General features: G+C 33.5%; 2 protein-coding genes across 2 annotated transcripts in view; both read right to left on the bottom strand.

Moving 5' to 3' along the window:
- LOC144839155 (uncharacterized) overlaps nucleotides 1-1012 on the bottom strand; it is a 60936-nt gene extending 59924 nt beyond the window's left edge. The window contains exons 1-3 of the mRNA XM_078694470.1: nucleotides 938-1012; nucleotides 486-539; nucleotides 37-111 (exon numbers count right to left, since the gene is read on the bottom strand). Of these exons, the coding sequence (XP_078550596.1) occupies nucleotides 37-111; nucleotides 486-539; nucleotides 938-1011 (203 nt within the window). The 5' untranslated portion in view covers nucleotide 1012. The remainder of the gene's footprint in view (nucleotides 1-36; nucleotides 112-485; nucleotides 540-937) is intronic.
- The window catches only part of LOC144839464 (uncharacterized), a 181781-nt gene that overhangs the window by 13437 nt on the left and 142248 nt on the right, over nucleotides 1-26096 (bottom strand). The window lies entirely within an intron of this gene.

The following is a 26096-nucleotide window of genomic DNA, read 5'->3' on the forward strand; positions in this document are numbered from 1 at the left end:
AACTATCAGTGCTGTAAATGTATTTAGTAGCCTTACCTTTTCGTTATTAATTTTTTACACAAAGGACAAGGAGCACTAGGTTTTGTCTGTAACACAGCCAGTATGCAGAATCTTCAAAGAAGGAAAAAAAAATTAATGTTAGTTTAGAGCTTGGAAAACTGAAATATTGGCAGAATTTGTAAAAGCATAACAAATACAAATTATGTTTATTCATAAAATCATGATAAAAATGTTTCAAAAAAAGAAAATGATGAAATGGGGCCTTAGGAAACCTGAAGGTTTGTATAAAAGAGAGGGTGCAATATTAAGCATCTACAATTATTGTACCATGAAGCACATGTCAACAAACTGTGTTACAGGAAAATGAACTTAATTAGTAGTGGGGCCTATCATAAATTTATATATTTATTGTTTTCTTTAGTACAAAAAATAATCGGGAGAAAGGATGACTCAAAATCTGAAAGTTCGATTAGCGACAGACTTACCTACAAAACTGGTGCCCGCACTTGGTAGAAACAGGATCTTGTAAAATTTCTAAGCTAAAAATGCAATATGATACGATGTGATAATATATATGTAATGATTATACATATTACACTAAAAACACTTATCAAACTATTTTGACAAAAAAAGTGTGATGTGTCCAAATATGGTAGTGATATGACATCATTGCGTTCATATATGGGCATATTAAATATTTTTGTCACATACAGTAATTGTCACATAGTTTGATAGTGTAGACAGAGCTTAAGGGTCATTGGCCAGGATGTTAACTGACATATTTTTTCTATGTACCAGCGATTTAGCAGAGCATACATGACCAATTCAAATTTAATTTAAAGGTGATTATAAACAAACATTTAATTTTTCATCTGGGTACAGTATTTTTATTTTACAATTAATTCAAATTTCATTAATTTGACTGCAATTTTCTTACCAAACAGAGCATTCTAAATTCTTATGTATTAATCCTATGCTTTCATGAATTTTATTTATCTGGACATCAGTCATCTTTGCAGTAGAAGTTAAAAATCTAGGAGAAAAAGAAACAAAAAAATGTATAATTAAATATAAAAAAATAAATATAGGCCTATGACTACAGTATATTAATATAGCATGTTTTTTATCACTGTCAGTTATTCTCAGGTCATACTAATCAACGCTGTAAGGTTTTATGACATAAAATTATATTTTTTTAAGTAGATTTACGACGAAGCCAAGACAAAGTCAAAGACTCATTTTTAATGGATAATTTCCCAACATTTTTGTTTAACCTCAAAATGAATTTCTACTCGGAGTAAAGTGTTTTTACTTCTCTGTGCTTGTTTATGTATTTTTATGAATGGTTTTTTTGATATTTTTTGTGTGGATATTTATTATTTATTGAAATGCTATTTTATCTTTATTTATGTGCTAGAGGATTCACAGCTTCTTGTCATTTATAGGGATTTAGTTCCCTTTTGTGTTTCCTGCCACTTACTTTGTACTCTAGGCCTAGGCCTCTAGGCCTAGCTATCTAGTTATTTATGATTGGCAATAAAGAATAAGAAACTCCCCTTTACAAAAACGAAGTGGCTGCAACTACTAACCTACCTAGCCTCCTCTTCCTACCTAAGGCTACTACACAGTCAAAGATTGTATTGTTATAGTGCCGCTACGCTACCCTCTCTACAAACAATCTTTGCTACAGCAGCAGCAGAGAGAGAGAGCAGTTAGGCCTAGGCTAGGCCCTAGCTAGTGTAGGGGGCTGGGGGCCTAGAAATCTATTTAAAAAAACTTACCTTTAAAAATAAATGTTTAACTATATACAAGTATTTATAAATTTAAAAATCATTACGCATGCTAATTTTCTGCAATAGCTAATCACAAAAGGTAATTTCGGTAGTTATTAAAGCTTCTTTTTATAGCCTCTTTAGGCTTGCCTCAACAATTCTTAGTTTTTTGGACGTTCCCGCCGCCGCGCGCAAAGATAAAAATTATAGAGGGCGCTAATTAAGTTGGAGCTTTCAGAGAGCAGACCGTGTCACCTCTCCACTCGCATGCAGTGAAAGGTTTCCGGATTTATTTATTAGTCTAGTCTTTTTATAGTAGCCTTGGTATGATTAGAATCAATCTAATTAAAGACCGGCCCTAGATGTGGTCTTTCAATAAACTTTTCACATCTGCGAGGAAAATTGAGTTGGGATTGAGTGTTTAAAATAAAATTAGAGTTCAAACAAATTAATTGTTTATTCGTACTGTTTTATTATTTTGATATGAGTTTCTGACCGGAAAAGTTGGGGATGGGTTACTATTTTCAGGTGCCTAAAACTTCGTGTGTAGGTCTAAATGTCATAACATAGCAAGTAGAAGAATGTTTCTTCTTTATGCATTGAGAGGCTATAGTGCACATATTGGTGACATGTTAAGTATTTATCAACTCTGTATTCGACCTGACTGAGTATGCATGTGTTGTTTGGCACTCTAGCATTACAAAACATCACCAATGAAATTGAGAGGTTGCAAAAGCGAGCATGCAAAATTATACTTGGCCAGGACTATGAGAGCTATGATACGGCACTTACTCAACTTAAAATTACCAGCCTTGCTGAAAAATTTAAATTTAAAAATGTTGAGAAGGTACCCTTAAGTCAGAGAGGCATCGTAATATGCTGCCTGCTGAAAGACCTAATATATCTACGTAACCCCAATAGATTTACATTACCTAAAATAAGAACTAACCGATATAAAAATTCAACGATTCCCTATATTATAGGCTAAACAAATTAAATTCTTCCTGTGAAAAATTAAAATTTAAAAAAAATATAATGAATGATTCCTAAAATAATCAAATGAAGAGCACTGCAGACAACGTTTAATATATACTGTAAACATTTTTAATAGTCTTTTTTAGTTAGCATTGTATTTGTATTTTTCGAAATTTAATATATTTTTGTAGATTTTTAATGTTGTGAATATTTTAGTTAATAAAGAACGGTGCAGATAGGCTTTAGTATATAATGTAACATTTTTCTTTTTTTAAATAAAATTGCAATTGTATTTTCCAAAATTGTGTATATATTTTAAGATTCTTAATATTGTAAATTACAGTGAATAATTGTGAAATTTTGTAATTGTATTTTCCGAATTTATTGTTGTATTTTTATAGATTTCATTTCAATATTTTTTATTGTAATACAAACATTATTAGCTATGTGCTATTGCTTTTGTACATTTTATATATGCCGTAATAAATAATAAATAAATAAGATTAGTAATACTAATTCACTACTCTAATAGTAACCCCTCTTCTAATATAGTAACCCACCCTAGAACAATCAAAGAATAATAACCCAATTACGGTATTTATTTGCAATTACACTCCCCGACGCAATACAGTAATACAAATAAAAGTATAGGCCTATCTCGTGTTTGATATAAAATTAAAAGTAACTTGTACAAAATTACAAAAAAAAACAAGCTAATCTAATTAATAATTTAATATCATACATTTGCGTTTGCGGATAACATTGAATTAAGTATAATGTTTTTACATTAAATCAACGTTGGTAATTTCTATGTTGAATCAACGTTGACATTTACGTTGATGAAAACTTTCATATTCAACTAAATTATGAAGTTATTTCAACGTTTATAATTTCAATGTTAAAACAACGTTTATAATTCCAACGTTAAATTAACGTTGAAATTTACGTTGATGCAAACTTTCATATTCAACTAAATTATTACGTTGTTTCAACGTTAATAATTTCAACATTGAATCAATGTTGATAATTTCTATGTTGAATCAACGTTGATATTTTTGTTGATGCAAACTTTCATTTTCAACACTTTTCCGACGTAATTTCAACGTTTGCAGATAACGTTGAATTAACGTTATTTCAACCAGTTTTCGCCCACTGGAACAGTCCTATCTCGTATTTGATATAAAATAAAAAGTAACTTGTACAAAAATTACAAAAAAAACAAGCTAATATAATTAATAATGTAATATCAGACAACAAAATGTTAGTCTTCAAAATATATAATAAAGTTAATCTTATACTAGGGCCTATATGGGATCTTTCTTTTTATCTTCCTTTACGTTTAATTTATGAATTTTGTATTAACAACTAATACTTATAACAAGTTGAAATCATTGACATATACATAATATATATAATAAACGAATGACACACTTACAAATTTAAACAGAATGACATTGATCCTGTTCAAAATCGATTCGCGACAAAGAAACATTAGTGCTCTCGTAATAACAACAGAAGTAAAGTTTGTTTTACATAACCATTTGTCTCTTTGCTTGTAGGCTACGTTCATTGAAAGTTGAATATCATAACGTAACTGAAATGTGAAGTGAATTTAGTTTCTATTGAAAGCTTATAATCAAAACAAACCTAAATTGAATTGTGCTAAAAAAAAAGTAATGGTACATGCATCTTACGATACGTTTTAAAGTATTTATAACTTAGATAATAAATTAAATTATTAATATAAAATAATATAAGATAAAATAAATGTTTTAAGAGAAAATCAACACTCTGACAAAATCAAAACTGCACTATTTCTTTACTGTGTATAAGCAAGGCAATCTAACAACAAATATCAAAGGGTTTATCTGTGGCTGCGACACGATCAGTTCCACAACCCTCTTAACAGACATCACCCAGTGTGGAGAATATGTACAGTATTATTAGTACTGTTGGTATTTATCGCAGCCTGACGTAAGATCAAAGGACTGTTACGAGTTCCTATCTTGGCTAGGCGAGCTCAATGTGTCCTCTCCTAGATTGCTAATGATAGCTCCATGGTAGTAAGCTTATCAAACGATATTTTTTCTGCGTAATTTGTGTATAATTGCTTTTGTTGTAACATTGTTTTCGTATATGGTTTCATTATAATGATTATAGTAACATCCTTACAGAAAGGTTATAACACCTGAATAGGGGCTGTCGAGGGTTTGTATAATTATGGCAGGTCTCTATCAGATTAGAAAGTGATTTTCAAAACCAAACAACATGACTTTCGGCATCATTATTGCATGATAATGATGAGCAGATATACAAAAAGATCAACGATGATTTGGAGCTTGTTCCGAGTAGAACTCAGAAATGTATTAGCTAACCAATATGTTTGTAATGTAAATAAAGCTCACATTAAATGGGCTAAAGTAAAAGATAAATTAATGGATCACATTTCATAAAATCGAAATGAAAACTCGTTTTTTTATTTTCTCTTTCTTTTTTTTCTTTCTTCTATATTGAGAAAAATTATTGTTATTTAATTGTATTTTACAATACAGAAAGATGAAAAAGAAGGAAAGAATAGAAAGAAAAAACAACGCTTCAATACGTTAGCCAAATTTTATAAGAGGGTATGTGCCAATATAACCATTATGTTTTAAAAGATATCCAAGTATGTTATGTTTTAAAAAGATATCTCTTTTAACCATATTATTGTACATACATGTTATAAACACATTTTTTAAATATTTAATCTGTGTATATCTTTGTCATAGATAGGAATAATGAATAAAAGTGGGCTAAACCCACGACAGAGAAAAAAATGATGAGCAGATATAATTAAACACAACTTTTAAGTTGTGTTTAATTATATCTGACAACCATAAGACATAAGTTAAAACTTACTTCTAAAATGTTTGCAACATTTTGTACAATTACAAAAAAAACAAGGCCAACAGCCATTAAGTCGCGTGCTACAATGCATAGTGATACCGGACCGACAGACAGACCGACAGACAGACAGACAGACAGACCGACAGACCGACCGACCGACTATACTGACCGAAATTACTGAACATTTAAAAATGTTGAAATGTTTAAAAACATTTATATTTTTTTAATTTACACGTGCGTAGCCTGTCACTTTTGACGTGCTCGTATAACGTAATTTCGAGTTAAGTAAGTCAAGAAAACAGAAATCGGGCAAAAAGAGTGCGCAATAACATTTAACGCGCAGTGCGCGCGCAAAAATCTGCGCAGTCATGGCAATTTTGTAAACGCTTAAAATTGCCTGAAACGTACTCTTATTTCATCGAAAATAAATTTTGAAAATTTTAAGCGCGCGTACGCATGCGTTACATGCGCTACGCACGTAATTGTATTGCCATAAATGATGATTTATGCCCTGAAATTTATGAGTACCAAATTTTATTTAATTGTGATTCATGGTTGTGAAGATATGATTACAAACGTGATTTCGTTAAATCGTGCGTAGACCGCGTAATTTTTTATTGCGCATCGTGAAAACATAACCACATCGATTCCTGGCCATAAGGAATATTCTGTGAAAAATTGACATAGCTAGATTAAACTGATATCAAGATAAGTTCAGAAAGCGATAAAACGCATAGTGATACCGGACCGACAGACAGACAGACAGACCGACAGACAGACCGACCAACCGACCGACATAGTGAACTATAGAGTCGCGTCCACGCGACTAAAAACAAAAAAAAAAGGACAATGTATCGTAAATAAGATGAGAACAGGTTGTTAAAGGAAAAGCAATTCTATAAATAGAATCACCACGAACAATTTACGAAAAGGTTTAAAAAATGAAAGCGTTTTACTTTGGTTTTAGTTTCCTGTTGTGGAATGAAACATTCAGTTTAATTAATCATTCTTAACAAAAAGGCGTACATTTAAAAATCAGCTTACTGAAACATTACAAACATGACGCCGTTTCTAAATACGTGTCTTATGGTTGTCAGTTTTATGATTGTCAAAGATATTGGAGCAGAAGAAAAAATTGTTGAGTTTGATTTTTATTTTACTTCAAGTCAAGATTGGTCACAATCTTTGAGCATCATATCATCAAGTAAAGAATATGATTTTCGCGTTTCATATTATGGTGATTTTACTGTTAACGACAAAGTTTTACAAAAACGTTCGGGATCAAAGTTTATAAAAGTCAAATGCGAAGTGTTTATTTCTTATAATACACAGTCAGAAGAAGGGATATACACATGTCAAGACGATGATAACCAATACTTTGTGATTCCTTCATACAGCGTCAGCCTAAAAAATACAGGCATACAGAACTATTCCGATTGGATAATTTCCTGTAAAGATTTAGTGGAGTACCTCATAGAAGGAGAGGAAGTAACAATCGCATGCAAACTTATATCATTATCAACCAAACATTACCGCAATTATGAAATAACCATAGGATGGATTGAAGGGAACAACAGCATTACACAATCGTTTAAATGTAATACGGACACCGAGACTGTAAGTTTTAATCAAACACTTAGGGGTTTTCAAAGGGGAGAAGGTTTATTCTTTTATTGTCTTTCCTTATTCCTAACCCCCGATAGTCTAATCCATCGGTGTTACACATTGACCTTTAAGATTCATCCACAATTATTGGTGACAATCAACAATGTTGATACAAATTGTTTTAAATGTCTAGCTTTACATGGATATGGCAAACAAGTGTTTAATTGGAGATTAAATAGTGACGAAGTGACTGATAGTGATTGCGGCAACGAAATCTGTTTTAATAATTTAACAGCTGGGAATTACAATGTCAAATGTTTGGTGAGTACAGATGATCAACACAACTATGGTGAGACAGATTTCATAGTTAAAGATGATACATCGCAACAAACGGAGATTGTAAGTACAAACGCCTTAACCGGTTATACACCTTCACAAGCATCATCTTTGTATACAACTAGTACTTCTCAACTCAGCAACCAACTGCATTACCGTAAAGAGTTAGTAATTATAATACTAGCAACTACATCTGGAATCCTAATTATTGTTGTACTTGTATTGCTTTACATACGAAAACATGAGAAACAGACAGAAAATGTAATGCAAATCCAAAGAAGTAGTATTGTTAAAACCTCCAGAAGCCTAACAACTGAAGAAACCGATAGCATAACAGAGATTGTACAACCTTTGCACATTATAACAACGATTAAACGCCCAGAAGAAAAACTGTATTATGACATCGACAATGACGAGAAAAGTTCAACAAATTTTCTAAAGAGGGCTAAGAAGACAGAAAATAAACCGTTCACATCTACGAGAAAAAAAGACAAACAAGCTGAAGAGGTATATTATAGCATTAGCAACGATGATCAACCTTCAATCAGTACGCAGGTGGAAGCAGTGAGAGATACACACGAAGATATGGAAGTTCTTTCACAAAAAGTAAATAGACATGGCACTAACAAAACGGAACATATTGAGGTTTTCAAAAATGAATGTTATGGTTGTAGCTTCAATGTGAACGAATCTCCAACATATGACAAATCATTGGATACAGTGCAGGATTACTTACAGCCTATAACAATAACACATCTATACAGCAATGAAATCATCTATGATGATAATAATGACAGTGACAATGTATACTTAGAAATAATAGAATAAGAGATAAGTCATTCTTATCCATATTGAATATACATTGAAAATATCTAGAAAGATTCAAGTACTTACATATCTTCGGCTGGGAGACTGTGCTGAAATAATAAGAAATAATTGAATAAAGCAATTACATTATATACAATAGCTGACAAAAATAACTTTATTGCTCTAGGTTCAGGATCGGAATATTAGTAAGAATATAAGTATTTTGGTATATATGGCGTTTCATACGTATACTACAGTTATATAAAATTATATAAGTCTATAAAGTTATGAACATTGTTGCATTGTAAAAGAATTACTACTGTATATCTCTTTTTAAGTCGTTTTCTCTTAACTGTTCCATATTATTGTTTTTTGTTTGATACTAAAATACACCTAAGCATCAAGTTTAAATAAATGTGCGTGTATACATGCATACCTGAGTATAACTAAGTACAACTTGAGTTTTATGTGGGTTAAATTGTCAATAAACGACCAGTTTAAACAGGACACTGACGATTCGCTACAGAAACTATTATGCTGTCGTAATAATATAAGTGAAAATGTGTGTTTAAATAGAAAGTTGAATAGCACAACAACATTTGACGAACGAAGTACAAATTATTTGAAAGTAAAATGGATAGAAAATAACAAAACACACCGATACTATTGCTGTGACCTTTTGTATGAAATAGTTTATTTTGTTAGGGTTCCGATAAACTGTATTTTCATAACCATTTCATTTCACACTACACTTTCTTTCTTTCTTTAGTCAATCTTTTGTCATAAGAAAAATATTTAGGTTAAAATCACCACATCAGTTTAGAAATGAAGTTGGAATAAAAAATAACATTTTTTTAAAATATCAATTATAATAAAAGATCTAATTCTAAGCTAAGACAAGAATATTGTTTTCTTAGGGAGATTTCTATTGAACTATGAGCTAGAATTAGCTATTCACATTGTGATCATCATCGCGTGGACATGGGGGTCCGCAAAATTGTGTCAAAGAATCGAGTGAGGAAGTGCAACCTTCTCAATCTCTCCGCATACGCACACTGAATTAACCTGACCAGATGGTTCTCGAATACATAGTGATTTCAGCGTTAAAAAACTGGCGATTTCAAATACGTACCGCGGGAATATAATACATGTCGTTTATAGGAACGAATAAATTGACACGGTGGTTTATGTACTCAACTAAAATTAGCACCCTGGGAATTACTTCCGAAAGAGAAACTTGTCACAAAATGAGACCAATTATTTGAGTCAAATTTAAACAAACTTAATTTGTGTTTTGTATGTATCATTAGGGTTATTTTATTTTTTAAATTTTTTTAAAAATTTTATTCAGTTGAGAACCAACAGCGATGCAACCGCCACTAACAGGTTTTTAAATTTTTATTTATTTTTTTTAATTTTTTTTTATTTCATCATCACCCTACAGTGACCAAACGTCACCATTAACAGGGTTGAAAGTTATACAATATAATATAATATATACAAGCAAAAATCAACAGATAACAAGACAACATTTAAATATTACTGACATTAGACAAAACCTTGTTACGGAAACAAGCAAGAGAATAAAAAAAAATGTCAACAGATCCATCAAATTTACATAGTGAGTGGTATAACTTAGGCAAACGATTAACAAAACCATTTTAGTAATATTTACCCTCCCTCTTGATATAGAAAATAAAGCAGGATTACGCAATTGATATTGTGGAACAGAAATAGGAAAGTACACTTCAAAATTGCCATGAAAAATTGAGTTCATAGCCTTAAAAAGAAAAATTAAATCAAATCAAATAACTTACGCCTATCCGCTAAATTAATTAGAACATCTTTGCTAATAGAACCAAATTTACGCACGTAAAATCGACAAAACTTGTTCTGTACACTTTGTAATCTAAAAGACTGGGCAAGAGAAATAGAGTTGAAAATAACACTGCAGAATTCAAGATTCGACCTAACTAAAGATTTGTATAAAATAACTCTAATGCCTTTTTATCATTAATATGTCTGCAATGTCTCCAAAGAAAACCCAAAAGTCTATTGCATTTAGAGACTATAAAATCAATATGTTTTCAAAAGGTTAATGAACTATCTAAAAAAAATACCAAGGTCTTTGTGAACAGACGTTCTTTCAAGTAAGATATTATTAATATAAAAGTCAAAATAGATGGGTTTTTTCTTAAGAGTAAAAGACATTGATTTGCATTTAGAGGCATTGACTGACATATTCCAAGTGTCGCACCAGTGAATGAGTCTGTCAACGTCTTCTTGTAACAACAACATATCATTTAAAGTTTGTATAGACTTAAATAATTTAATATCGTCAGCAAACATAAGAACATTAGAATGACGAGGAGCAAGGGAAAAATCGTTGATAAACATAATAAAAAAAAGAGGCCCCAAAATAGACACCTGAGGTACACCAGATAAAACTGGAAGCCATTCAGACGCGTTATCATCAAAAGTGACTCTCTGAAACCTGTCCGATAAATAACTTGTAAAAAATTAAATTAAATCGTGATTTAGATCAAATTGTTGAAATTTGAACAAGAGCAACTTATGGGAGACCCTGTCAAAGGCTTTAGCCATGTCTGTATATACAACTTTGCATTGACACTTTGCATTTATTGCGTCATACGCACGTGACAACAGAACAGACAAATTGGTTTCACAAGACGTTCCTGGGTAAAATCCGTGTTGATGGTTACTAATAACTGGTGATAGATGTTTAAAAACTTGGTCGTGAACAATTTTTTCAAATACTTTAGAAATAGTTGGCAACAATGAATTATATTATTTGAAATTAATTCAATGTAGGGTAGATTCCATTAGCTATATTAAAATCAAAAGCCCGAAAGAGAAATAAATAAAAATTAAAAACAAAGTTTACAATATAATATCAAATTATCATTTATTATTGCACAACTGTAAAATTCATAAAACAAACATATAAAATAATGTATCCTTATCGTAAAAAATAATATTGAAATGATTATAATTAGTCCATTGTAAATATGATTAAAGTATTCATTAATTGTATTGATCTATTGTAGCATCATGATCGGTTAAGTTTGGATCATCATCTGCTGTCACGTCAGCGAGTGATGTCATGTCAACTACTATTGGTCGGCAATTTGTTTCCTCATCATTGTCGATGTCTTGTAGCTCGTGTTGGTCTAAACATTAAAATGAATGAATATTTTTAGTACTCATGAGGCCCAACTAATAGGGAAGAATTGTTAAAGCATAGACAAACAAATCAGCTTTTAAAAATAAAAATAAACTTACCAGGGGTAATATTCGATGATTTCATAGCAGCCTTGGCTGCCAATCTTTGGGCGATAGCTCTCTGCCTCACCCAGGCGTCTGGCTCTTCATCGCTTGGGTCTGAAGGTCCCATGTCTATCCAGTCATAGTCACTTTCCACTCCATACTTAAAAAATGCTTCATCCATTTCGTCATTCTGTTCCTGAATGCTTTTAAAATCTGATGCCTATACAAAATTTTAAAAAATAATATGGATTATGGATGGTACCGTTTTGGTCGCATAGACCCTAATGAAATGTTGTGGGGTGGGGCATAATCACCTAACGTTTTATGTAGGGATGGTCAGTGTCCTGTTGTTTGATAGCCTAGATCTTCTTTATTTTGCTTTATTTTTGTTGGGAAGAAGAATTATTTTTTCACTCTTTTCACATTCAGTAAACTGAGTACATTGAAAAAGGCTCATGCCACTGCTTGTGTACCTGTTTTTGTGGGGCAGTATCTATGAGTTACTTACAAATTGTCCACCTGCCATAGCAGTATTTCCTTTGATTCCGAAGAAAGGGTCTCCATATTCTGACCAATATCGATCTGTACAAGTATTGGTTGTGCGGTCTAGGGGAGGGGGAGAGCAAAAACAAATTGAGTTAGTGATATGTTATTATATAGATTTCAAATTGTTAATAAATATAACAGTATAGGAAATAGGTGGTTAGGCTTAAATGAAAATTCATATGAATGAAAAGTCATATTGTACCTTTCCTCTGATCTTTATCTACTGTATCTGTGTAGGCTGTTTCAGTTGGCTGATGTGCTTCAGTTGTCTGCTGTTCTTCAGTTAGCAGGTTAGCGGTGGCAAGATTTTCAACTGCAACTACCTTCGATAAAACTTCTTTAACAACAGATGTTGCCAGCTTGTCGAGCTCCTCCTCCTCATTACAGATGGAGGCTGCAGTTGTTTGCTGTTCTGCAATTGTCTGCTGTGCTGCAGTTTTCTGCTGTGCTGCAATTGTCTGCTGTGCTGCAGTTATCTGCTGTGCTGCAGTTGTCTGTTGTGCTGCAGTTGTCTGCAGTGCTGCAGTTGTATGCTGTACTGCAGTTGTCTGCAGTGCTGCAGTTGTCTGCTGTGCTGCAGTTGTCTGCTGTGCTGCAATTATCTGCTGTGCTGCAGTTGTCTGCAGTGCTGTAGTTATCTGCTGTACTGCAGTTGTCTGCAGTGCTGCAGTTGTCTGCTGTGCTGCAGTTGTCTGCTGTGCTGCAGTTGTCTGTTGTGCTGCATTTGTCTGCTGTGCATCAGTTGTCTGCAGTGCTGCAGTTGTTTGCTGTGCTGCAGTTTTCTGCTGTGCTTCAGTTGCCTTGTCTATAGAAAAATTATTTTGATAATTAATTAATATACTAAACAGTATACAATAATAATAACAATTATAACTTTTTTTTATCCAAATTTTCCTTATTCATTATAAAATTCTTAATCGAAAAAACAAAGCATGAAAAGGAAATTAAGAGATGAAAAGGAAACAGAAAAAGATGAGCTTGATAATTATTTCCTACAAATTTACAAGAACAAATGTAAAAAAGAATATAACTGAGTAAAAAAACAAAAGATGAAAGTCTATTTAACGAGGTGGGTGTTGGGGGAGAGGTTGGCTTCAAGTACACATGCTCCACCTCTGACAGCTTAAAACAACTTTTGGATATCTACAAACAAATACTCTATGTTATCAATGGGCTTAGGAATGATGATAGTGTATGTTCTTTGGACGTGTCTGGTATTAGTGTCGATCGCAGATGTTTTGCGCTTGTTGGTTGTAATGAGTCATTTAGGACAGGAGTAAGTGAGTTGCCTGTGATAAAAGTTTTTTCAAATTAAACTTTAATTCTAAAGTAATATATTCCAACAGCATAGTAATATACACTAAAACAAATCATGTGCGATGTCCTAAAGAAAATAGTAACTTATAAGCTATTATGCAAGGCTGGCCTACCTGCAGTTGGATGATGTGCTTCTGTTGGCAGGTTGTTATTAATGGTGGCCAGATGTTCTGCCACTACCTTGGACAAAGTTTCTTCCACAAGACTTGTTGCCAGATTATCAAGCTCGACATCCTCATCAGAGGTGGAGGCTTCTGCTGGCTGCTGTGCTTCAGTTGCCTTGTCTATAGAGATATTATTTTTATTACAATTACTTTGATATGTCAAAAATTATAATTCTTTTAGGATTATGATAAAAAAAAAAAGAATGTTTATAAATTTTGTTTAAATTCAAATAATCGTTATTCATCATCAAATTCTTTGGACGTGTCTGGTATTAGTGCCGATCGCAGATGTTTTGCGCTTGTTGGTTGTAATGAGTCATTTAGGGCAGGAGTAAGTGAGTTGCCTGTGATAAAAGTTTTTTTCAAATTAAACTTTAATTCTAAAGTAATATATTCCAACAGCATACTAATATACACTAAAACAAATTATGTGGGATGTCCTAAAGAAAATAGTAACTGATAGGCTATTATGCAAGGCTGGCCTACCTGTAGTTGGATGATGTGCTTCTGTTAGCAGGTTGTTATTAATGGTGGCCAGATGTTCAACCACAACCTTGGACAACGTTTCTTCCACAAGACTTGTTGCCAGATTATCAAGCTCGACATCCTCATCAGAGGTGGATACTTCAGCTGGCTGCTGTGCTTCAGTTGCCTTGTCTATAGAGATATTATTTTTATTACAATTACTTTTATATGTCAAAAATTATAATCAATTATTAGACAATTCTTTTATGATTAAATTCAAATAATCGTTATTCATCATAGAATTCTTTGGACGTGTCTGGTATTAGTGCCGATCGCAGATGTTTTGCGGTTGTTGGTTGTAATGAGTCATTTAGGACAGGAGTATTGTGAGTTGCCTGTGATAAAAGTTTTTTTCAAATTAAACTTTAATTCTAAAGTAATATATTCCAACAGCATACTAATATACACTAAAACAAATCATGTGGGATGTCCTAAAGAAAATAGTAACTGATAGGCTATTATGCAAGGCTGGCCTACCTGCAGTTGGATGATGTGCTTCTGTTAGCAGGTTGTTATTAATGTTGGCCAGATGTTCAGCCACAACCTTGGACAACGTTTCTTCCACAAGACTTGTTGCCAGATTATCAAGCTCGACATCCTCATCAGAGGTGGAGGCTTCAGCTGGCTGCTGTGCTTCAGTTGCCTTGTCTATAGAGATATTATTTTTATAACAATTACTTTGATATGTCAAAAATTTTAATCAATTATTAGACAATTCTTTTATGATTATGATAAAAAAAAAATGAATGTTTATTTATTTTTTTTAAATTCAAATAATCGTTATTCATCATCAAATTCTTTGGACGTGTCTGGTATTAGTGCCGATCGCAGATGTTTTGCGGTTGTTGGTTGTAATGAGTCATTTAGGACAGGAGTAAGTGAGTTGCCTGTGATGAAAGTTTTTTTCAAATTAAACTTTAATTCTAAAGTAATATATTCCAACAGCATACTAATATACACTAAAACAAATCATGTGGGATGACATCAAAAATGATGATGATGATGAAAAAAAAAAAGAATGTTTATTTATTTTTTTTAAATTTAAATAATCGTTATTCATCATCAAATTCTTTGGACGTGTCTGGTATTAGTGCCGATCGCAGATGTTTTGCGCTTGTTGGTTGTAATGAGTCATTTAGGGCAGGAGTAAGTGAGTTGCCTGTGATAAAAGTTTTTTTCAAATTAAACTTTAATTCTAAAGTAATATATTCCAACAGCATACTAATATACACTAAAACAAATTATGTGGGATGTCCTAAAGAAAATAGTAACTGATAGGCTATTATGCAAGGCTGGCCTACCTGTAGTTGGATGATGTGCTTCTGTTAGCAGGTTGTTATTAATGGTGGCCAGATGTTCAACCACAACCTTGGACAACGTTTCTTCCACAAGACTTGTTGCCAGATTATCAAGCTCGACATCCTCATCAGAGGTGGATACTTCAGCTGGCTGCTGTGCTTCAGTTGCCTTGTCTATAGAGATATTATTTTTATTACAATTACTTTTATATGTCAAAAATTATAATCAATTATTAGACAATTCTTTTATGATTAAATTCAAATAATCGTTATTCATCATAGAATTCTTTGGACGTGTCTGGTATTAGTGCCGATCGCAGATGTTTTGCGGTTGTTGGTTGTAATGAGTCATTTAGGACAGGAGTATTGTGAGTTGCCTGTGATAAAAGTTTTTTTCAAATTAAACTTTAATTCTAAAGTAATATATTCCAACAGCATACTAATATACACTAAAACAAATCATGTGGGATGTCCTAAAGAAAATAGTAACTGATAGGCTATTATGCAAGGCTGGCCTACCTGCAGTTGGATGATGTGCTTCTGTTAGCAGGTTGTTATTAATGTTGGCCAGATGTTCAGCCACAACCTTGGACAACGTTTCTTCCACAAGACTTGTTGCCAGATTATCAAGCTCGACATCCTCATCAGAGGTGGAGGCTTCAGCTGGCTGCTGTGCTTCAGTTGCCTTGTCTATAGAGATATTATTTTTATAACAATTACTTTGATATGTCAAAAATTTTAATCAATTATTAGACAATTCTTTTATGATTATGATAAAAAAAAAATGAATGTTTATTTATTTTTTTTAAATTCAAATAATCGTTATTCATCATCAAATTCTTTGGACGTGTCTGGTATTAGTGCCGATCGCAGATGTTTTGCGGTTGTTGGTTGTAATGAGTCATTTAGGACAGGAGTAAGTGAGTTGACTGTGATGAAAGTTTTTTTCAAATTAAACTTTAATTCTAAAGTAATATATTCCAACAGCATATTAATATACACTAAAACAAATCATGTGGGATGTCCTAAAGAAAATAGTAACTGATAGGCTATTATGCAAGGCTGGCCTACCTGCAGTTGGATGATGTGCTTCTGTTAGCAGGTTGTTATTAATGGTGGCCAGATGTTCAGCCACAACCTTGGACAACGTTTCTTCCACAAGACTTGTTGCCAGATTATCAAGCTCGACATCCTCATCAGAGGTGGAGGCTTCAGCTGGCTGCTGTGCTTCAGTTGCCTTGTCTATAGCAATATTATTTTTATAACAATTACTTTGATATGTCAAAAATTATAATCAATTATTAGACAATTCTTTTATGATTATGATAAAAAAAAAAAGAATGTTTATTTGTTTTTTTTAAATTCAAATAATCGTTATTCATCATCAAATTCTTTGCACGTGTCTGGTATTAGTGCCGATCGCAGATGTTTTGCGGTTGTTTGTTGTAATGAGTCATTTAGGACAGGAGTAAGTGAGTTGCCTGTGATAATAGTTCTTTTCAAATTAAACTTTAATTCTAAAGTAATATATTCCAACAGTATACTAATATACACTAAAACAAATCATGTGGGATGTCCTAAAGAAAATAGTAACTGATAGGCTATTATGCAAGGCTGGCCTACCTGCAGTTGGATGATGTGCTTCTGTTAGCAGGTTGTTATTAATGGTGGCCAGATGTTCAGCCACAACCTTGGACAACGTTTCTTCCACAAGACTTGTTGCCAGATTATCAAGCTCGACATCCTCATCAGAGGTGGTGGCTTCAGCTGGCTGCTGTGCTTCAGTTGCCTTGTCTATAGCAATATTATTTTTATAACAATTGAATTACTTTGATATGTCAAAAATTATAATCAATTATTAGACAATTCTTTTATGATTATGATAAAAAAAAAAAGAATGTTTATTTATTTTTTTAAAATTCAAATAATCGTTATTCATCATCAAATTCTTTGGACGTGTCTGGTATTAGTGCCGATCGCAGATGTTTTGCGGTTGTTGGTTGTAATGAGTCATTTAGGACAGGAGTAAGTGAGTTGCCTGTGATGAAAGTTTTTTTCAAATTAAACTTTAATTCTAAAGTAATATATTCCAACAGCATACTAATATACACTAAAACAAATCATGTGGGATGTCCTAAAGAAAATAGTAACTGATAGGCTATTATGCAAGGCTGGCCTACCTGCAGTTGGATGATGTGCTTCTGTTAGCAGGTTGTTATTAATGGTGGCCAGATGTTCAGCCACAACCTTGGACAACGTTTCTTCCACAAGACTTGTTGCCAGATTATCAAGCTCGACATCCTCATCAGAGGTGGAGGCTTCAGCTGGCTGCTGTGCTTCAGTTGCCTTGTCTATAGCAATATTATTTTTATAACAATTACTTTGATATGTCAAAAATTATAATCAATTATTAGACAATTCTTTTATGATTATAATTAAAAAAAAAAGAATGTTTATTTATTTTTTTAAAATTCAAATAATCGTTATTCATCATCAAATTCTTTGGACGTGTCTGGTATTAGTGCCGATCGCAGATGTTTTGCGGTTGTTGGTTGTAATGAGTCATTTAGGACAGGAGTAAGTGAGTTGCCTGTGATAAAAGTTTTTTTTCAAATTAAACTTTAATTCTAAAGTAATATATTCCAACAGCATACACTAAAACAAATCATGTGGGATGTCCTAAAGAAAATAGTAACTGATAGGCTATTATGCAAGGCTGGCCTACCTGCAGTTGGATGATGTGCTTCTGTTAGCAGGTTGTTATTAATGGTGGCCAGATGTTCTGCCACTACCTTGGACAAAGTTTCTTCCACAAGACTTGTTGCCAGATTGTCAAGCTCGACATCCTCATCAGAGGTGGAGGCTTCAGCTGGCTGCTGTGCTTCAGTTGTCTTGTCTATAGAGATATTATTTTTATTAGAATTACTTTGATATGTCAAAAATTATAATTATTAATTATTAGACAATTCGTTTATGATTATGATAAAAATAAAAGAATGTTTATTATATTTTTTAAATTCAAATAATCGTTATTCATCATCAAATTCTTTGGACGTGTCTGGTATTAGTGTCGATCGCAGATGTTTTGCGCTTGTTGGTTGTAATGAGTCATTTAGGACAGGAGTAAGTGAGTTGCCTGTGATAAAAGTTTTTTCAAATTAAACTTCAATTCTAAAGTAATATATTCCAACAGCATACTAATATACACTAAAACAAATCATGTGGGATGTCCTAAAGAAAATAGTAACTGATAAGCTATTATGCAAGGCTGGCCTACCTGCAGTTGGATGATGTGCTTCTGTTGGCAGGTTGTTATTAATGGTGGCCAGATGTTCTGCCACAACCTTGGACAAAGTTTCTTCCACAAGACTTGTTGCCAGATTATCAAGCTCGACATCCTCATCAGAGGTGGAGGCTTCAGCTGGCTGCTGTGCTTCAGTTGCCTTGTCTATAGAGATATTATTTTTATTACAATTACTTTGATATGTCAAAAATTATAATCAATTATTAGACAATTCTTTTATGATTATGATAAAAATAAAAGAATGTTTATTTATTTTTTTAAAATTCAAATAATCGTTATTCATCATCAAATTCTTTGGACGTGTCTGGTATTAGTGTCGATCGCAGATGTTTTGCGCTTGTTGGTTGTAATGAGTCATTTAGGACAGGAGTAAGTGAGTTGCCTGTGATAAAAGTTTTTTCAAATTAAACTTTAATTCTAAAGTAATATATTCCAACAGCATACTAATATACACTAAAACAAATCATGTGGGATGTCCTAAAGAAAATAGTAACTGATAAGCTATTATGCAAGGCTGGCCTACCTGCAGTTGGATGATGTGCTTCTGTTGGCAGGTTGTTATTAATGGTGGCCAGATGTTCTGCCACTACCTTGGACAAAGTTTCTTCCACAAGACTTGTTGCCAGATTATCAAGCTCGACATCCTCATCAGAGGTGGAGGCTTCAGCTGGCTGCTGTGCTTCAGTTGCCTTGTCTATAGAGATATTATTTTTATTAGAATTACTTTGATATGTCAAAAATTACAATCAATTATTAGACAATTCTTTTATGATTATGATAAAAATAAATGAATGTTTATTTATTTTTTTAAAATTCAAATAATCGTTATTCATCATCAAATTCTTTGGACGTGTCTGGTATTAGTGTCGATCGCAGATGTTTTGCGCTTGTTGGTTGTAATGAGTCATTTAGGACAGGAGTGAGTGAGCTGCCTGTGATAAATTTTTTTCAGATTAAACTTTATTTTTACAGTAATATATTCCAACAGCATACCATTATATACTAACAAATCTGTGGTGTCCTAAAGAAAATAGCAAATGATAGGCTAATATGCAAGGCTGGCCTACCTGCAGCAGGTGAAGATAATGATGATTGATTACTTGAACTTCCATCTATTGGTCTATAGGATTCATCTTCTTCATCTCCTTTTGTTGCTGCTGCTGCTGCTGCTACAACTGAGGCTAGGGGTCCTCCTGGTGGGACTGCTACAACTAAAAAAAAAGATACTACTGACTGTACTATATAAACAATTCAGGGCCAGAGTTAGCATGAGGAAGAAGAGACGCTCGCCTCATCTCTGAAAATTTCACAACCAACCCAACTAAGAAGCAGAGATCGTCATATTTAGGCTAGGCCTAGGGCCTAGGGTAGCTTGGTAGGTAGTAAGTAGGCCTAGGCCTAGGCCCTACTAGTTTAGAGGCATGTTTACATTGTAGTATACCTTGGTTGGGCAGTAACTAGGCCATCTATCGAGGCTTTGGCCAGTAGTAGTAACTACTGCTACTACGCCTAGCTAATTAGGAGGGCCTAGGTTAGCTAGTACCACCACGTCCGACACGGTGGTATCAACACGATTGTTTTTTCATGACGTAAAAAATAAGCGCCCAACTTTCCACCAATAGCATTGTGATATAGTACAGGCCACGCCCAGCAATTCATTGTTGTTGCATACGTCACACCGCTTTTTGTGATCTCGAGAAAGAGAAGAGGTCTCCAAGAACCAAAACCGCGCTTTTGATGCTCTTTTACGCAACAATTTCTTACGCACATACGCAGGTTCGTGACGTGCTTGCGTAGAATGATTTTCACCACATGCGCGCGCGATACCAAGTCATCATCCTTCCACACCACAAGTTCAGTAACTATGGTTACATTAAACATACATATTGTAATAATAATTATGCCATTTTTCCATAGTTTTAAAACTATTAACCTTATCTTTTTAAAGTGTACATACCAAAAAATGTAAAGAAAAAAACACCATTTACAATAAAGTGTGCATATCATTATAGTATATTCTAAATTAGGCATATGCCTAGATAGGAAAAATTGCCTAAAGTTAGAAGCGGACTAGACTAGGCCTAGGCACTATGTTGTAATGTATTAACGTATGAATAAACTTACCTATTCTTGTTCTACGTAAACATTTGGGAAGGCGGAGTTTAATTCCACAACAAAGAGAAATAGGCATATCAATTAATTTTAAAATACTTCCGAAAACGGTTGTAAAGACTGGAAAGTCGACCGATATTTATCGGGCTATTCACCAGCCATCCGACACAAGCTGTCGCTTGGTGCCATTTGAGGTTTTGTTTGTGCGTACGTTTACATTTTCATCCATGGTGATTATGTGACGTCATGCAAAGCGCACCGACATGTTATACGCATCAGAGCCATATTATATATATATATATATAATATATATATACAGCCTATATATTGTGCCAGTTCTGCGGTACATTTTATTTCGAAACCTGAGCTGCACTGACGAGATCTAATAAGATCGAAACAGTACTTTCTGCAGATTGGATATATATTATTATGCCCTTGCACTGATGAAGGGCTAGTGTTGCCTGAAAGCTCTGCTAACTTTTCTGGCTGTTTTACTTTATCGTTTTGATTTAGCTTTCCGCTTTTTTTTGTATCTCCATTGAGATCCAGCCACTGATACCCACAGCATTGTCATTTTTTTCAGTAATTTGCCTTTGGATTTATATATATATATATAAACAAATCAGGCAAAGAACATTAATTCTAAACCGCCTGGTGATATACTGAAATTTAATTAATTAATTTGAAACGATAAAGATGAGGAAATCTGTGAGAATGAGAAAAAGTCGCCCCAACCGAGACTCGAACTCGGACCGCCTGCTTGATATGCAGATGTCCTAACCATTAGACCACTGGGGCTTTCATGGTATTGTTCGAACTCGATTGGATAGTGACTCTTTAACATTCTCGGCGTGGTACGGCGGAACAGCGCTAGTCCTCAGTTGTACGCACGCGCACCAGAGATCAAATTGATACGCCCTCATCTTACAGTATTTTTATTCACGAGGCGGGATCTCCGAAGAGATACTTTTTATATATATAAACAAATCAGGCAAAGAACATTAATTCTAAACCGCCCGGTGATATACTGAAATTTAATTAATTAATTTGAAACGATAAAGATGAGGAAATCTGTGAGAATGAGAAAAAGTATATATATATATCCAACTTGGTTACTTCATGGTGCTTTATTACTACAAATTTGTTTTATATGACCAGGCCACACTTATCAGGTAATGTACAAAGCATGAATGACACAAAATATAAGAGCTACTTGTTAATGAATGATCAGGAAGCGGTTGTTTATTGGTTGTTTATTGGGTTATAAAGGCCTTCTATTGTTTCGGACCTCCTGTCTGCTACTAATTAGGAATTTCTTTCTATGCCTACATGTTGATACCAGTTCGTTCCTGTGGTTCAGTGAGCATAGTTTGGGATGACATATAATTATATATTTCTCATACAGGCATAAATTACAACGTTTGGTAATGTTCGAATATGCTTTACACTTCTTTAGAATTTTCCAATTAATAGAGTATTGCACATTTGAGTCCCTTAGAGTCCATATATATAATGTTTACAAAAAAAAAATAATTTTAAGAAATTGTCCGTATAAAATTTAATATGACTTGAGCAAACAGCAATCATGACATTATTGTTTCATTAATATGTTGTATTATTAATTTACGATTTATTGAAATCGTCTACAAATGAATTGTATGGTTACATAGTACACATCGTCATTTAAGGAAAAGCAAAACAGGACTTTATTTTTCTGTTTATATGTCTTAATCTAAGTTTTATTGTGATCGTGTTTCATTGTTTTATTTTCATGTCTCTGTTCGTAATCTTCGTTGCAAGATTTATAATTATAAATCAAATAATTGTTTAGATATTTGTAACTGTTGCGGTTCGCAATTTAAATGTATTTTGAACGGTATTATTATAAACATGTTATCGTTGTGTTTTTAAATGTATATTTTTATTATCAACCCGTGCACTGTTGGTTGTGTAAGAATAAAGAATAAAGTACAGCATTAATATTTTCATTTCCACTCATTAAATTAATACAAACATACACAATTCATTCCAATTCTATAGAGTGCTCCCGGGCATGATTATAATTAGTCATGTCCCGGGACCACTCATAGCCGGCCACCACGGACAGATTTTCTTCATCAGAGCTTCTATGAATGGATGACTTTTGGGATCGGGAACGCTAGAAGACCAAACTCAGTACCGTTTCTATTAAGATTACTCGGGAAATTTTCTCATGCCATAAGAAGAATATTCTATATAAGCTCGTTAAAAGGTATGTTAATACCAACAGACAAGTGGACATAAATTAAAAGTTCTAATAGTAAATCCCCAAAAAGTTACAGATACGATCTTACGCATCCACGGAGTTGTAGATAATTTAAGCATATTTTTTAGTGAGGGGGATTGTCCCCCTCACTTTTCAACAGCAAAATCATTAAATTATTGAAATGAAATAGAAAGTATCGACATATCGTGTGTAATTTCAGAAAATACAGTATCTACATACAAATACAGATTATATATTTTGTGTGGATATATAACCAGTGGGGCATCAGGACCAGTGCTTAAAAAGTGCGTAACCCAAAATAATTGTATTCTTCTGGGCGGAATTTTGATGTGCTCAGAAATCGATTGAAACGATCTATAAATTACTCAAAGAGCCGAGCTTCCAGGGGGCTTTCTCCCTCCTGGTCCCCTTGGCGGCCCCTGGCCCCCAGCCTAAGTATTTCATTTTTATACGTCACCCCACCCATTATTAAAACGGATCTGCCCCGATGTTGTCACTGTGCAAAAGTAAACTAATTTAGATGTGAGATTTGGGGCGAAGAATTTTGAATTTGTCAAAAAGGCATTAAAAAAAAGGGCAAGAACTGACGACTATGGATGGACAAATTAATGCCAAGTGTTTTGGTGAAAAATTAGTTTTTGAATTAGTAAAAATAAGAAACAAGGTCATATACATGGCTGCAGTCGTGTGCTCAAGTTAGTGTTTCCCGACCAACCGACCGACCGTTGCACGCGACTAATAACAATAAAAGTAAAACAATAAAGTTTGCATACAATAACAATAAGTGATCTTTTTATTATAAAATATCACCTAATAAAAGTACAAAATAATTATAATAATAATGCCAGAATTGTGAACCGAAAGTAGGGCCTAACTGTTGTTAAAAAAGTTCATCGACCGTTAAAAATAGATGGCGCTGTTTAATTATTTTATGCTGTCAAAGTGTTATTTTTAATTTTTTAACAGTAATCAGGGAAGCGTCAGTTAATTAATATTTTGAATTCTCTCATTAATGTTAACATTTCTGTCGCTCCATCTTACAATATTAGTATTTACAAATTTTAGTTTTTAAATTATCATAATTATTTCAAAACTGAGTTTAGCGGGCGGTTTTATTGATTTTTTTTCATATTAGAATAAGGATATAATTAATTTAGAGCCAATTAAAATCATACATAATTGACAATAATGATTTGTAGTACATTATGTGTTATTTAGGTGAAATTCTTATCTTATTTATAATTATTAGAATAGAAATTAATTAAATGTAGGAAAGTAAAAAGATTTCATTAACTATATTAAAACCAAAAGCCCGAAAGAGAAATAAATAAACTTAAAAACAAAGTTTGCAATATAATTATATCAAATTATCATTTATTATTGCACAACTGTAAAATTCATAAAACAAACATATTAAATAATGTATCCTTATCGTAAAAATTAATATTGAAATGATTATAATTAGTCCATTGTAAATATGATTAAAGTATTCAGTAATTGTATTGATCTATCGTAGCATCATGATCGGTTAAGTTTGGATCATCATCTGCTGTCATGTCAGCGAGTGATGTCATGTCAACTACTATTGGTCGGCAATTTGTTTCCTCATCATTGTCGATGTCTTGTAGCTCGTGTTGGTCTAAACATTAAAATGAATGAATATTTTTAGTACTCATGAGGCCCAACTAATAGGGAAGAATTGTTAAAGCATAGACAAACAAATCAGCTTTTAAAAATAAAAATAAACTTACCAGGGGTAATATTCGATGATTTCATAGCAGCCTTGGCTGCCAATCTTTGGGCGATAGCTCTCTGCCTCACCCAGGCGTCTGGCTCTTCATCGCTTGGGTCTGAAGGTCCCATGTCTATCCAGTCATAGTCACTTTCCACTCCATACTTAAAAAATGCTTCATCCATTTCGTCATTCTGTTCCTGGATGCTTTTAAAATCTGATGCCTATAAAAAATTTTAAAAAATAATATGGATTATGGATGGTACCGTTTTGGTCGCATAGACCCTAATGAAATGTTGTGGGGTTGGGCATAATCATATCGCATCCGCACCTAACCTTTTATGTAGGATGGTCAGTGTCCTGTTGTTTGATAGCCTAGATCTTCTTTATTTTGCTTTATTTTTGTTGGGAAAAAATTATTTTTGGGAAGAAGAATTATTTTTTCACTCTTTTCACATTCAGTAAACTGAGTACATTGAAAAAGGCTCATGCCACTGCTTGTGTACCTGTTTTTGTGGGGCAGTATCTATGAGTTACTTACAAATTGTCCACCTGCCATAGCAGTATTTCCTTTGATTCCGAAAAAAGGGTCTCCATATTCTGACCAATATCGATCTGTACAAGTATTGGTTGTGCGGTCTAGGGGAGGGGGAGAGCAAAAACAAATTGAGTTAGTGATATGTTATAATATAGATTTCAAATTGTTAATAAATATAACAGTATAGGAAATAGGTGGTTAGGCTTAAATGAAAATTCATATGAATGAAAAGTCATATTGTACCTTTCCTCTGATCTTTATCTACTGTATCTGTGTAGGCTGTTTCAGTTGGCTGATGTGCTTCAGTTGTCTGCTGTTCTTCAGTTAGCAGGTTAGCGGTGGCAAGATTTTCAACTGCAACTACCTTCGATAAAACTTCTTTAACAACAGATGTTGCCAGCTTTTCGAGCTCCTCCTCCTTATCAGAGATGGAGGCTGCAGTTGTCTGCTTGGCTGCAATTGTCTGCTGTGCTGCAGTTTTCTGCTGTGCTGCAGTTGTCTGCTGTGCTGCAGTTATCTGCTGTGCTGCAGTTGTCTGTTGTGCTGCAGTTGTCTGCAGTGCTGCAGTTGTATGCTGTACTGCAGTTGTCTGCAGTGCTGCAGTTGTCTGCTGTGCTGCAGTTGT

Source organism: Antedon bifida, chromosome 4 (genome assembly GCF_963402885.1).
Source record: "Antedon bifida chromosome 4, ecAntBifi1.1, whole genome shotgun sequence".
NCBI lineage: Eukaryota > Metazoa > Echinodermata > Crinoidea > Comatulida > Antedonidae > Antedon > Antedon bifida.